The sequence below is a fragment of the Maniola jurtina genome, chromosome 21 (assembly GCF_905333055.1).
Source record: "Maniola jurtina chromosome 21, ilManJurt1.1, whole genome shotgun sequence".
In the NCBI taxonomy this organism is placed as follows: Eukaryota; Metazoa; Arthropoda; class Insecta; order Lepidoptera; family Nymphalidae; genus Maniola; species Maniola jurtina.
This window is the reverse complement of record NC_060049.1, coordinates 11,087,561-11,103,150: the sequence shown is the minus strand read 5'-3', so window position 1 is coordinate 11,103,150 and position 15,590 is coordinate 11,087,561. Positions and strand designations below refer to the sequence as shown.

Sequence of the window (15,590 nt, the reverse complement as noted above, 5' to 3'; positions counted from 1 at the left end):
AAAAAAAACTAAATTAAAATCGGTTCATTCGTTTAGGCGCTACGATGCCACAGACAGATACACAGAAACACAGATACACAGATACACACGTTAAACTTATAACACCCCTCTTTTTGGGTCGGGGGTTAAAAACAGTTCATTGTGTCAACCCAGCCCCGGAACAAACCATAGTAAATCTCATATTAATCTCAGTTAATCCTTTTAGCACTGCAAACGATTTAGTCAGCGTCCACACCTGTCCGCCTGATGTATTTATTGTGATTGTATAGCGGAAATCATACCCGCACTTGCTTGGTGATGTAAAACAACGCTGCTGATGGATCTTGAAAGCTTTTAATCATACAAAATGTAAGGATGTCGGAGATTAATTTGGCTTAACACAAAAAGGGATTGTAGTTAATTTATTTCTTCCGCAATTTGAAACTTGTCCAAGTTTAAAGTTCTAATTAGTCATCATCATGATAAAACCATCGCCGGTCCTCTACTAAGCATACTCGTAGGTCTTCTCTTAGAGTGAAAAGGATTTAGACCATAGACAGCTACGCTGGCCCAGTGGCGATTGACAGATTTCACACACTTTTGAGAATATAATGGAGAACTCTCAATCATGCAGGTTTTTTCACGATGTTTTCCTTCACTGTCAAAACAAGTTATATTTTATTGCTTCACACGCACATTTCGACAAGTGTAAATTAAAAATTTATAACACCCCCGACAAGTGAAGGTTACAGTAACTAGAAAAGAGCTGATAACTTTCAAACGGCTGAACCGATTTTCTTGGATTATAGCTAAGAAAACTCTCGATCAAGCCACCTGTCAAACAACAAAAAAAACTAAATTAAAATCGGTTCATTAGTTTAGGGGCTACGATGCCACAGACTGATACACAGATACACACGTCAAACTTATAACACCCCTCTTTTTTGGGTCGGGGGTTAAAAAGTTAGAGGTGCGTGCCCGGGATCGATCCCCTGAACTCTTGTACAGAAGACGGAAGTGTTATAATCATTAGTTAGACTATCACTGCCTAATATTACCCTACATCATCATAGCTTCTTCTCCAGGCTTCTACTTAGAAAATTAGTCTAGGTTAGACCGTGCTTGCCTAAAAGTCCTATTCACTCTTACCTTGAAGGTAATTTAAGGTTACATAATTAATTGATTGAGGGTTATAAACGAGATTCATTCCAAAATATCCATCTTTTGACTCTCTCTGTTTAACAAATACTCGTAAAATTGTAAATCTCTGTTATTTTATTGCCTGAAAATGTTTTCATCTGCTCTGATCCCGATTGCCCAAACAGTCATCGGCATAAATTTTCGTGGAACAACGCTCTCCGATGTAGGTACTTCTCAGTGCTCAGGTGATACACCGACTGAGTAACATTTCACCAGAACGAATTAGTTTTATGCGAAAAGCAATATTAAGTTAAGGAGAATTTATGTAAAATAATACATGTGTATTATAATATCAAGACAAGTCTTTTAAAATTAAATTCATCCCTGACATGTAAAATTGTACTTTTCCGTTGCATTAACAGAAATTAATCCATGGTCTTACGAACTAAGTCTCTACCTACTCTTTGAGACCGTCTGACGACGTTCAATAGTGCTGAGTTCCTGTGATCTTGCAACTACATCAGACCCTAAACTTTAGCTAAAAATCATATCGATTAAACTCGCCTTGAATACTTACGTATTTTACGTATACATGGGTTTGTTTTTAGTTAAGTTTGGGATGCCTCTTGCAAACCAGCTCATAACTAAGATAGGTACTTTAAACGAGTCCAAAATAAGGGTCTAGGCAAAGGGTCTGCATTTAGACGGCAAGCCTCATCTAAGCTGCAGCAATTTTGCAGTCCGCTTGCCGACCTAATGTAGACCGTTTCTATAGACCCATAGTTTACACCGATAAAAATGTGGTTCAACCATTTTTCAAAGTATTATCACGGGATTCCGAATCAGCTTATTCATTCTGTTTGTACCGACAATTAATTTAAATCCTGCTGCCTTTAAATATATACCAGTTATCATGACCCTTTAAGTGTCTCTTTATGAATGGAACCAATCGGAAAAGAAATCAAACACGACAATAAAATACAAGGAAACGCTTACCGATAAAACAATAAATAATTTCGAGAACTTTTCAACCTCAGAACCCGGAGACAAAGGGTTGGTGATCCTTTGTTCTGCGTTTACTGTATTTTTGCTGGCCCTACGCCAGACACGCTAAAGTGTTTACAAACGGGCTAGTTTTTGTGACAATTTCTCCTCTTCAAAGCGTCGTCGCCGGGGCAGACGAGGTCCCCGATTCCTACACTCGGTCGTGGAATCACGCTACGGTCTTGGGGATGTAGGTATATCTCTACTAGCTGATGCCCGCGACTTCGTTCGCGTGGATGTAGGTTTTTAAAATTCCCGTGGGAACTCTTTGATTTTCCGGGATAAAAAGTAGCCTATGTGCTAATTCAGGGTATAATCTATCTCCATTCTAAATTTCAGCCCAATCCGTCCAGTAGTTTTTGCGTGAAGGAGTAACAAATATATATACACACACACACACATACAAACTTTCTCCTTTATAATATTAGTGTGATGGCCACGTCTAACCAACGTCTTACTAAGCCGTGGTCCGAGCCTCACAGGAGGCGCTCTTAGGTTATGCAATGTCGCATTGCCCCACCGATCTGTTCGAATCCTAAGACTCACGTCCAGGCTAAGCTACAGACAGACTGATTCAAATCTAGAAATATGTTTCCGAATGATAATTTCTAGAAACGCGCCTTCTGTGCTTTGTCGTTCACTGGCCTAAAGACAAACGATAAATCTTAACTCTCAGTAAGTACCGTCTGAGCAATGTTAAAGTAGATAGTAGCTATACGTTCTTTTTAACCCCCGACCTAAAAAGAGGGGTGTTATAAGTTTGACGTGTGTATCAGTGTATGTCTGTAGCATCGTAGCTCCTAAACAAATGAACTGATTTTAATTTAGTTTTTTTTGTTTGAAAGGTGGCTTGATCGAGAGTGTTCTTATCTATACCTAATCCAAGAAAATCGGTTCAGCCGTTTGAAAGTTATCAGCTCTTTTCTAGTTACCTTACTTCTAGCTACCTAACCTTCACTTGTCGGGGGTGTTATAAATTTTAATTTACACTTGTATCAAAATTTGATTGTATCGTCACTGCCCATTGCGTACGATCACAGCAAAGCGCTAATAATGATTTTTTAAACCACTTCTTAACTAAATTGAATGCGCAAACCGTAGAGATTTTATCACTGGGCAATAAATACTATTCAGCAAGCTGCAAGTGTATAGCCCGTTTGCGAGCCACATTAAATCACATAGCCATCAAATGATCGTCAGACTTTTATTGGTCTCCCTGTATCAAATGTGCCATCTTTCTTCAAGATGGTGTGGATCTGTGAACGCTGTGATGTCTTCCGCCTTTCCCAGCTGTCTTCAATGTCAGCGGCGACGGATCGGGGAGATGTTTAGTGCTGTTTAAGTATTGTACTTTGTATTAATAGCTCTTTATCAAAGTTAAGGCAAAGATCATTTGATGTTTGTAAGCCACAAAGACTACAAGCTAGCAAGTCGGGTGGCTCGGGCAAATATTCAGCAGGTGGCCAAGTACATCTAAGGTCATTATGTACACGGCTCTTTATTAACCCCCATACCCAAAAAGAGGGGTGTTATAAGTTTGACGTGTGTATCTGTGTATCTGTCTGTGGCATCATAGCTCCTAAACGAATGAAAGGATTCTAATTTAGTTTTTTGTTTGAAAGGTGGCTTGATCGAGAGTGTTCTTAACTATAGTCGAAGAAAATCGGTTCAGCCGTTTTAAAGTTATCAACCCTTTCCAAATTTTCTTATAGAGGTTTTTGTGTCGGAGGTTTTTTAAATTTTGAGTTATAGCATACCAAAGTATAGGCCTCATAAGAACCCTCAGAGTCACTCAGTGGCCGAACGAAAGAGTATATTATGCTCGGAGATTCTCCACCATATTTGACACAACAAACCGCTAAATAAAATATTAAATTCATTAAATAGTAAATTTATTATTTGTAAACAAAAATAATGTAAAAAAACATGATTGGCACAAAAATACAGGTCTACAAAAAATAAAGTACCTAAGAGCACCGATGCGATGTCTCGTAACCATATAGATTTCTTCTTGGCGTAAAACCAACTGGTTTCAGATTTTCAGCCGTTAACTGTGGAACAGGTATGGAGTAGGTATGATTTAACAGTCATTTAAAATACGTTTCCGTCAAGACCGTAGGAGAACCAGAGTAGCCGACATAGCTGAACGGGTTGCGGGAAGACCGTGGAACTTCTACAAGAGACCTATGTCCAGCATCCAGCAGTCGACGTTCATCAGTTGATACATGATAATGATAATGAAATACGTTTCCACTGTAGCGGAGACAATTCAGAAGATGAAGACCATAATCATCACCTCTCTCATCCGCTTGATCTGACTGACGTCTCCGCTGCGCCCCATCATCAATTCAGTTGAAAATTTTCCTTACAGCGGTTTCAGATTAACGTTTTTTGCGCGTATTACGTTCGTTTTGGCATACTTGATGCTCGTTACATTTGGGCTTCAAAAAATGAACGAACATGTTCGCGCTCACTCCGGCGTGTTCGCTTGAATCAGTTGGTCAGTCAGTACTCCAACGAAGAAAGGCCTTGCGTGACGCGTGTATTACGAGTTTATAACTACGTCTACGTAGTAACTATGCTGGTACGGGATGCGCGAGGTATAAGAGGCGTGAGTATACGGACGTACAGAAACGAGCTTATGTACGTGCAAAAAACCGCTAATAGGAATCAGCTCGATGGTTTGAAGTTCTGAATGACTTTGAATAGTCACACTTGTAACCACGCACACCTTGCAGACTTCGTCAGTAATCCAATATTAGACCTACCTACCATAACCTTACGAAAAATGAATAAGTATGTGCTAACGAAATAAATCGCTATATTATTATTTTCCCGGAAAAACAGAATCGAGTCACGGTTCGTGAAAAAGTTTCATATTCTGATTTTCCGGTATGTTTTTTTCACAAAATCTATATTGAGTTTAGTGGTGCGTATCTCTTGCGGAGATTTGCTGACTTTTATTACACTGTTATATTGCTTTTAAACGATTCCCTCGATTGATACGGTGTTCAAATTGTAAAACTAATGTTCCCACTCATTCATTTATCAGGTGTAGAATAGTTTATTGGCAATTCTGAGAAGCGTTACATCTAATAGGCGTTGAAGGCAATAAAACAAAAAGGTATACGTCTAATCCTACACCAAGGCATAAACAGAGTGATTACCTACTTTGATAGAAATAGTTTTTCTGCATTCTATTTTCTGTTATTGACGTGATGGTCTTCATTCTTCTTCGACCTAGTACCTACCCCTATTTATTTTGAAGTACCTTTGGCAACTGTTGGAGAAATCTCGGAGTCTTCACATTCCACCTCCAGGACGCAAGCCAAGGTGGCCACACCTTAGTACAATCCATTGTATAAAACTAGTAACCTAAGGTTACCTAGTACCTAGTACCAGTAGGTACTTGGGCTCCTGTTCCTATCTTGTAATTCACACCATTCCTATATACCTCCAGGCCGAAAACCACGATAGTCAAACCGTAGTAGGTGGGTATAATCTGTGCCCATTATAAGGAATTCTTTCAAATTCTGCTTGCCTGTTACTTTCTGGAGCAAGTTCCCGCCTTGGCCTGCAGTCACTATGCAATCGTCTCTGATTATTTCATACGCCAGATGTGCTACACAATGTATGGTAGATGTTTGCTATTCACCATAAATACCATACCTCTGTCAGTACAATCTCTCTCCATCATAAGGAGCTACGTCGAGCTCTGGTTGCCTGACGCCCTCAGGCGGCAGTGCCCACCGCGGCCGGCAGCCGTTGTGCGCGTAGTAGCGTGGCAAGCGATCATCGCGAATCATTTCGTACGCCAAACGTGCTACGCTTTGCTGGTATTCGCTAATTCCAGTTTTGTATAGAGACGGTCGGACGTAGCCGAGGACTGGAAAGAAAAATATTTGAGACTACATATCCTTTGTGCTATTTGTGCGATAGATACCTAATGCACGCTTACATTATTATGGCCAGGGACCTTGGAATGACAAGCAGCATCAACCGTGGGGTGTGAGATGTCTACAAGAGATTAAAGTCCAGAAATGGACGCCAATCGATAGACGATGAAGACAACTTAGGTGCCGACAGGTTTCTGTATTAAAATCAAATTCCGGTGTAATATACCAGGCATCATCAAGTGTAAACAAATGCATACTTACAATATCACCCCACCGCATCCCTCAACAGCAGAATGAATGCATAACCAACAATTTCAAAATTTAATGTTTCGATTAGGTAGGTAAGTATATTTTTAAAGGGATGAAAACTAATATATACCTATGTGGAGAAGCGTTTTAAAACCAATAATATAAAATTAAGAACGCGCTTACGTTATCCTACTTGAGAAAATTCGTGTAAAGTACAAAAATAAAATGCAATTATTTCCTTTCTGAAATGCACAGGTACTTAGGTAGGTAAGTACTTTAAGAAGTTCGGATGGTCCAGGATTCACCTACAATCTATTTACGTAATAATCTAAGTATGCACAATAAAAATTATTTACTTTTTTACATTATTGTCTTAAAACTACTTAATAATTGGACCAAACTATTAAGTAAGCTGAAGTGGCAGTGGGCAGGCCGTGCCTGTCCTAAAGACGATGGCCGTTGGAGTCGGAAAGTCCTTGAGTGGAGACCACGTTTAAGTAAGGGTGGGACGCCCTCCAGCACGATGACCGACGATATAAAGCGGCTAGCGGGAAATGGCTGGATGAGGAAGGCTGAGGACCGGGTGTGGTGGCGCTCTTTAGGGAAGGCCTATGTCCAACAGTGGACGTCCACAGGCTGATGATGATGATGATAATAAATAGAACCTAATCTACTAACTCCTTGGATGTGTAGGCAGTGGTTCCAGGGTAGGCTTGTCCATGTCCCGCTCGTACAGTTCGCGAGCTACCTTCATCAGCTCTGTATCCTTGATGGCAAGTTTGGGAGCAGGCGGTAGAGTCGTCTCCTCCACCACCACATCCTCAGGCTTACACGGCCGGCGTTTCTTCTCTCGGGGCTTGAATGGTCTGGTTTTGAATTCTGAAATTTACGAAAGTTTTTGACTTTATATACGACTGATGTAAAATGGATGTGTCTTTAACTAAAAAGTCAAGGTTAGTACATAATTCACTTTTATTTACTGTTAACTAGCTGATGTTGGCGACGTCGTCTGTGTGGATTTAGGTTTTAAAAATCTCGCGGGACCAAAAGAAGCCGTCATAAGTGCTTTAACTAAGTACATCCATATTATAAAAATTGCGTTGATCCCTTGTTCCGTTGCGGCGTGATAGAAGGAAACTGACAGACAAACTGACAAACTTTCGCGTTTTATAATATTATGGGTAGTAATGGTGAAATCTTTTTATTATATTATTATTTGAAATAGCTAGATATACTCAGCTAATTATATTTTTGAAACAGAAAAGAAAAATTTGACGATTTGACAAGGCGTATGTAAGTCAAGGTCAAGTAAAAAGGTATGTAAATTAAAAAACATCAGTTATGAAGTGTCCCATTCAGTAAATAGTTTCTGACAGAGTGATAGATCCGACTACGCACGGACCAACCATGAGAGTAAGGTTAGATGACTACAATATTTTCAGACTGATATATTTATGAAAATGTGGCGGAAACTATAAATTCTTAAGATGACCTCCGTTTCTTGCCGGCTTTCCTTTGTTTTCCTCGGTTAAGAGTTTAAAAACATGTTAGAAAGTAAAGGCAGAAAGTTGGAGTTAGATAATTATGGGTAAATTGGGCCTGGCAACGGTCTCGAACGATACTTAGATAAAAGTAGAGAATACCTACTTACAATATTTCCTTGTCAGCTCTATTTAATTCAAAGATGTACTTAATTTCTGCTAGAGACTTAATAACGTGACCTGAGTTTGTGGCCCCTTTTTCCGAAAGGCGATTATAATATTACTATCTAGAGGATGCCCGCAACTTCGTCCGCGTGGATTTAGATTTTCATAGATCCCGTGGGAACTGTTTGATTTTCCGGGGTAAAAATTTTCCTAAGTCCGTCCCCGGGATATAAGTTGACCCTGTACCAAATTTCGTCAGAATCGGTTACACTGTTGGGCCGTGAAAAGGTAGCAGACAGACAGACAGACAGACACACTTTCGCATTTATAATATATATTATAGTATAGTATGGATAGTTGGATATGAGCATGGGACGTGACATACCAGGTGACAGATGAGCACAGTAGTCGTTGTAGTAGGTGGACTGTCCGCGCAGACTCCTCATCGTGTCCTTGATGAACTGCTCGATTTCCTCCTCCGACCATACTTTCTATAATAAACGACATGCTATTTTTGCAATGGCAAACTTTTTACATAGCAAATTGCGTAGTTTCGGTAGTGCAATAATGTTTTGTGACGTATGTAGTTACCTATAGTACGCGACAGGTCGAGATGGCAATCGGGATGGGGGGGCGCAGGTGACTTGCGGGCACGGGTGTGCGGGGTCTCCCCCCAGCTTATACCCCGGTTGGGGATTGCCATCTCGACCTTACTACCTAATGGAGTTTTTTCTTTATAATCTAACTAGCGACCCGCCCCGGCTTCGCACGGGTGGACATTTATTTTTTCTATTTTCCGGGATAAAATATAGCCTATACGGATTCGGAAGACTCCCTCTAGAAGTAATGGTAAAAGAAATTTTGAAATCGGTCCAGTAGTTTTTGAGCCTATTCAATACAAATACCAAGACCAAGACGACAAATAACATAAAATTAATGATAAATAATGATATGTTGAAAGTAGAGGAGACCACCGTGTTCCTGGGGATAACTTTAGATGCAAAGCTTCAATGGAACGCCCATATATCAACACTTGCTGGCAAACTCAGCTCTGCTGCTTACGCTGTTAGAAAGATTCGACAGATAACTGACGTGGAAACTGCAAAAATTGTATATTTTGCCTATTTTCACAGTATTATGTCTTACGGAATCTTGCTATGGGGTAAAGCGGCAGATATTGGAAAAATTTTCGTTTTACAAAAAAGGGCAATACGCGCAATTTATAATTTAAAACCGCGCGATTCCCTACGAGAGAAATTTAAGGAAATAGGTATTCTTACAGTAGCTTCTCAATACATTTACAATAATATAATTTTTGTACGACAAAACCTCCTCAGCTACAAAAAAATCGGTGATTTCCATGACAGGCCAACTAGAAATCGTAATAAGCTCGCAACTCCTACGCTCCGCCTCAGAAAAGTGGGAAAGTCATTTGTGGGAATGAGTGTAATATTTTATAATAAAATTCCACAGTCAATATTAGACTTGCCTTTACCAAAGTTTAAAAAATCCATTAAAAGTATGCTCCTGGCAAAAGCATATTACACAATCGAAGATTATGTAAATGATAAAAAAGCATGGATTTGACTCGCTCCAGCAATGCGCGGGTCTGCAATTGCTTGTATAGTATAGAATATTATTGTAAATTGCACAATTGAAAAGAGCAACCGCCGAGTTTCTTGCTGGTTCTTCTCGGTAGGAACGGCATTCCGAACCAGTGGTAAATTATTTGACGATTCAAAAGCACTTGTAAAAGTTTATTTGAATAAAAATCTATTCTATTCTATTCTATTCAAACATACAAAAATAGGTACAAAGGTTTCCTCTTTATAATATTAGTATAGATGAATGATCTAGCGCTGCTCTTTTTTTGACACGCAACTAATACCACAGAGTATCAAAGGCGTATCTCTCTTTATCTTAACTTTAGATAACTAGTGACCAAAATGACACTTGGAAATTCCACACTTTCCATTCCATTCCAATAAATCATTTTAATGCATACTATGTTATTTATTGTTAGCTCTTAGTTTTCTATGTATTATAGATATTTTCGAAATATACCTAGATAGTAGATACCTACTTACTTACTTAACGTCGGATTTTCTTCCAAGTTGTTGAGAAAGCAAATCGCACGCACTCACATACTTTACCCACATGCGTTAACCTACAGTTTTTAGTTTATGTAAAGAAATATGGTCAGGTACCACTAACATCTTCCGAGCCCACTCGCGGGTCCAGCCATTTCCCCTCCAGTTTCGCCCATCTGTTTTCAGGGCGGCACCTGAAATTTTTTAACCATAGATCTATACCGAACCATAGCATTTTTAAATCGGTGGGTATGTACAATGCACAGCATAAACCGATGGAAAATGCTTGGCGGTTCCATAAAATAGGTAATAATATAACATTGCTTAGGTGAGTAGATTTTTGAAGATTCATCCTAACGCCTTCCGCGCACTGGGCGACCAAGACCGTAGATACCTAACCATGATCGGTGCGACCAATGTTTTTCAAGTTGATAGAGGTGTTATTGAATATAATGTAGATATAACGTAAAATGTTGGTCGCGGTCTTGGTCACCCAGTATGGGCAAGGCGTAAGGATTTGGTGCTTTACGTGGGAGATAGAGGATTTCGCTTACCTGAAGAGTAGAGTACCTACTATGGCTACGGCTAGTTTTCAATGAAATTATGGTACTTCTACTTACATTTTAGTTTTCCGAATGGGATGTGGCCGATACTCATCGAAATATTCTGTTAGGAAAGACATTCTTCACTCAAAATTTTAATTAATACTGTTTTTCTTAGAAAATAAAATCTGAAAAAATACCGACTGCTTGGTTGGCTTGGTTTGACGTCAAAAAACTTTTTGAAACTTAATTTCACGAATAAAAAAATATATTTGAAAACGTTTATCAACCCTGAAAAGAGGTTGTACAAGCTACTTAAATGCCTGCTGCTTGTAGTATGGTAAATTCCGCAAAACTACTGATTTTTCTAATTTCATTCGTTATGTTATCATAGTATTGCATGTTTCATGAAGCATGATTTAGGGGCAGGTGTTGTAAACATTTTGGCTCCTTTATTATATTTGAAAAACCAGTCAAGTGCGAGTCGGACCTCGCTCTTTTATGGTTCCGTACATAATTATGGAAATCATATTTTGGGTGTATGAATTATTTATTTTCCGAGCTACGTAACGTTAACGTAAAGCTTACGAGAAGTAAAGTTTTTATTTTTTCACGGTATTCGGATTTTTCCTTTTACTTGTGTTATAAATTATAATAACTAAGTAGGTACATTGCTACATGATTCTAGGTCAACGGGAAAGTACCTTATTAGTTTCCTGGACAGACACGACAAAAAGACGGACAGACGGACAGAAATACAACAAAGTGATCCTATAAGGGTTTTTCCCCTTTGAGGTACGAAACTCTAAAAATTACATATTATATAGTAACTAGGTAGTAGGTATGGCATATGCTCTGCCAGATTTGTGGCTGAGGCTTCTAATCCATCCATCAGCCTGTATGCATCCACTGCTGGACATAGGCCCTTCCAAGAGCGCGCCACCAAACACGGTCCTCCGCCTTTCTCATCCACCCGCTCCCCGCCACCTTCTTCAGGTCATCGGTTCAGCGGGCTGGAGGTCGTCCCACACTGCGTTTACCCGTACCTACGCGGTCTCCACTCCTAATGTTAATTGTGCTTCTAATGCTAATTACGAATTGTGATGTGTGTAGGTAGTAGGTACCTAGTCCTAGACGGTGTTCTCTATTTCTCAGTTTGTGAAATCCGACGCGGCGACTGTGGGAACCAGTAGCAAGTATGTCTACCGTTGCGCTCCGACTATGTCTGCATAACAAGGAGGGTTCCATACTCGGGTTTTTTTCCAACATTTTGCACGATAAATCCAAAACTATTATACATAAAAATAAATAAAAATCTGTTTTAGGATGTACATGTACATGTGATATTGATACCCCTTTCATATGATACCCCACTTGGTATAGTTATCTTATTTTGAAAATTGAAACACATTTTAATTTTTTTTTAAATGATGTAACCACAAATTCGCGGTTTTCAGATTTATTCCTGTACTTGTGTTATAGGTCTTAACCTACCTACCTGCCAAATTTCATGATTCTAGGTCAACGGAAAGTACCTTATAGGCTTCTTGACAGACACGACGGACAGACAGACAGAAAGGCAGACAGACAGACAATAAAGTGATCCTATAAGGGTTCCGTTTTTCCTTTTGAGGTATACGGAACCCTAATAAAGCGGAACTTACTTTACGAAATTAGTGGTAAGAAATTAGTGTCGCGACATTAATTATTAAGTGTTACTAATTAATGTAAATTCCACTCTGGACATTTATGTACTAAGTAACTAATAAAATATTCCCTAAGTAGAAGCGCCAAAGATTAGCAAGCCCTTGTTCCCAAACTCCGTTATAACTCGTTCCCGTACTGAACGTCGTTGTACAATTTTTATGCTCGCCGCTAACCGCAGACGGTTGCGTGACGGTGTCTCGTAAATCACGCCATCGTTATTTTTGGAAACCGCTAATTTGTCCTATATCTGCAATCCACCAGTTTTACATTGAAGGGGCTCAGGAACTTCAAGACCTTGTTCCTCCTTCACCATTCTACCACCGAACAGCGAGAAAACGTGAACGTCGGCACTCTTAATATACCTACTGTTATCGACAATTTTTTTAAAAATTGATTTAAATCAGAATTTAAAAAACCTCGACATAAAAACCTGTATAAGAAAACTAGAAAAGAGCTGATAACTTTCAAACGGCAGAACCGATTTTCTTCAATTATAGCGAAGATTTAAGGACACTCTCGATTAAGCCACCTTTCAAACAAAAAAACCTAAATTAAAATCGGTTCATTCGTTTAGGAGCTACGATGCCACAGACAGATACACATGTCAAACTTATAACACCCCTCTTTTTGAGTCAGGGGTTAAAAATAGGAAGCGATAGGCGTTAACGACGAACATGCGAGTAACGCGTCCTCACGTCTCTGCCTCCGTTCGTCGCTTCTTCCCATCCCACACGGGCAGTGTGTGGACGGGGTATTACGACCTATCATCGGGTGAATGTATCACTTCAGTTTAATCTACGGACGAGATTATAGTAAAGGTGTCCACTGGCTAGCGGCAATAGCCTAGTAGTTATGATTATATAAGACGCATTCGGGGTTCGATTCCGGACACGCATCTCTAACTTTTCCGAGTTATTAGGAAACTTACATGCCTGTGAGTTCTCAAAGGTGTGTGAAGTCTGCCCACACTGGGCCAGCGAGGCAGGCTATGGCTTCTGATTGACTGACAGACACGACAGACAGAACGAAGAGATGCTGTAAGGGGTTATTTTTTCCTTTTGAAGTACGGAACCCTAAAAATAGCAGGACACTAGGTAAAGATTTCAAGGCAAATAAAAGTACAATAAATAATTAGAATATTTATTTCTTTTACAAAGTAGGTACATTAGTTTTCAATCAATTTACAATGTATAATGTAAAAAAAAAATGTCGTTAACAGAAAAATGTCGACAAAAATTCGACACCTTTTTTGGAAATTGATAACTTTTATACAAAATTATACTAAACTTTAATTTTATTGATGACGATTATAACTTCAATGATTACTATGAAATTACTGTGATCTTTTTTGTAAAATTTAAATTCGAATTCGATCTTTGATTGAAATTATAGATAACTTTAAGATTAATGAACCCTAATGAAAGAATAATTACTTATTTACTTAAAACACAAAAGATAAAAATAGTAAAACAGTAAAAGTCATTAACTACCGAGTCCTAGTATAATTTATTTACTAATCGAGTTTAAATTCTATTTCGTAAATTAAACTTAAATTAATATTACTCTCATTGAAGTTTATATTATAAAAAGTGTTATAAATAAACTAACTCAAGAGCGCAAAATATATTCGTAATTAGTTCTAAAACTAAATATCATAATTAATTACAACAAATAATAATTGGTCACATTATTTCAAAGAATATTTTTAAATAACCTCCCGCTAAACCATTGTCCATTAAGGCCTACACAGACAAGGGACAGTCTTCGGGGCGGGGTACTTTTAGTCCCTCAAAATAGATCGCTTACTACTGCATTAAATAATGCCAAGCGAGGAACTAAAAGTGCCCCGAACAATTCCCCTGAATAGCCGAAAATATCGACAGATCGGACTGCAAAAACACGGAGTGGTTTTAAAAAATCTCACGTTAAAATATTTGACTTTGCTTAGACTTAAGTTTCAGTTAAAACGAGACAGATTTATGCCAGCGGTATAACGCTGTCTCTTTTTAAGCAAAGTCAAAGTGCGCTCTATGGATCTCAGCCTCAGATACAAGTTAGCCCTTGGCTGCAATATCGTCTGATGGTAAGTGATGATGCAGTCTAAGATGGAAACCTGCTAACCTGGAAGGGTATGACAGTTTTCATTAAACCGCAACCAAACCAAAGGCAAATGCGCACCAAAGTGAGCCCGTACAGTACTCGAAATCTTCCCAGCAACGGGCTGACATCGGACTAGCCCCCGCCCATCTCCGCTTTGGTGGATACCGGCCTAAGACCCGACGTCAAGTGATAGGGACGACCAAACTGTGCCACCTTTATTGTCCATTGAAACAAATATTATGGACAGCTCCATACGTCACGACCAGTGGTGTGCACAGATTCGAAGCCAAGTAAACATTAGTTAGGTAGGTTAAAAAGTGAGAATTGATCTTTTTCCAACTTGGATAAGCAGTGCTCTTACGCCTCTATGAGCTGCACTCCACTGTACCGTTATAGGCGTCAACATTGATCGGTCCAACCCCAGCCTCAGCTTAAGTTCCTGTATGGGGTGTATGGCTGGTGGAAAGACCTGTCTTGGCTAGAACCTGGCGCGTAGCCTATGTAGTATGTATAGTTGATTTTACCAGGTTGGGTGAACTGCTAGGGGGTAGATCAACACTAGAACCCGGCGCGTATGTAGGCGGCTTAGAAGTCGTGGTTTTCCTAGGACGGGTAATCCGCTGGTGGGTGGAGTATGGATCAGCACTAGAACCGGGCGCGTATGTAGACGGCGGCGACATCGTGGTTGGCGTAGCCGAGGCGCTTGGCGTGCTTGAAGATCTCGTTGGTGGTGGCGGTGAGCGGCAGCGACTGCTCCAGCGCGTCGCCGAGCCCCAACGCGAGCTTGAGGTCCTTCTGCATGTGCGTCAGCGGCTGGTGTGTGGAGTACGACGACTCGATCATCGCTGGAAGTGGATACCAATTCATCAATAATAGTACGTTACAAGATGTTGTGCGACACCCGACAGAAGCGAAGACGTACCTACTCTATCTCGCTCACTCGTAAGGGCAAATAAGAGAGCGAAAAAATACTTCACTTCTGTCGGGTGTGTTCATGTAAGTCAAAGTTGGTGTCAAGTTAAAAGATCTCTGGCCTTGTACCTGCGCAGTGAGTGATTTATTGATGTACGGCCAATACATATTCAATGAGCAGAACAGGTTTTTTTTTACCAGCTAGCAAGTGATGACGCAGCCTAAGATGGAGCGCGCTCGCTAGAAGATGCCTATTCACTCTTGACTTGAAGGTACCCATATTAA

General features: G+C 39.7%; 2 protein-coding genes across 8 annotated transcripts in view; both read right to left on the bottom strand.

Annotated features, from left to right (window-relative positions):
* Window positions 1-431: 431 nt before the first annotated feature.
* The window catches only part of LOC123876501 (putative oxidoreductase GLYR1 homolog), a 79,279-nt gene continuing 64,120 nt past the window's right edge, over window positions 432-15,590 (bottom strand). For 3 of the 6 annotated variants that reach the window (XM_045922801.1, XM_045922805.1, XM_045922806.1), the window contains exon 12: window positions 14,319-15,238. In XM_045922801.1, the coding sequence (XP_045778757.1) occupies window positions 15,039-15,238 (200 nt within the window). In that variant the 3' untranslated portion in view covers window positions 14,319-15,038. Of the gene's footprint in view, window positions 443-4,844; window positions 4,855-5,686; window positions 5,697-14,318; window positions 15,239-15,590 lie in introns of those variants that run through there. The other 3 variants (XM_045922802.1, XM_045922803.1, XM_045922804.1) reach the window with 3 other exon arrangements.
* Window positions 4,039-10,815, bottom strand: LOC123876502. 2 transcript variants are annotated; one of them, XM_045922808.1, is made up of 6 exons: window positions 10,665-10,815; window positions 10,162-10,238; window positions 8,340-8,445; window positions 6,987-7,187; window positions 5,833-6,049; window positions 4,039-4,214 (listed from the first exon to the last, which is right to left on the bottom strand). In XM_045922808.1, the coding sequence occupies exons 1-5, from the start codon at window positions 10,699-10,701 to the stop codon at window positions 5,838-5,840; spliced, it is 633 nt and encodes a 210-aa protein (XP_045778764.1). In that variant the 5' UTR covers window positions 10,702-10,815; the 3' UTR covers window positions 4,039-4,214; window positions 5,833-5,837. The 2 variants fall into 2 exon arrangements, with proteins under 2 accessions (XP_045778764.1, XP_045778763.1); XM_045922807.1 differs by having other exon boundaries at window positions 10,169-10,238.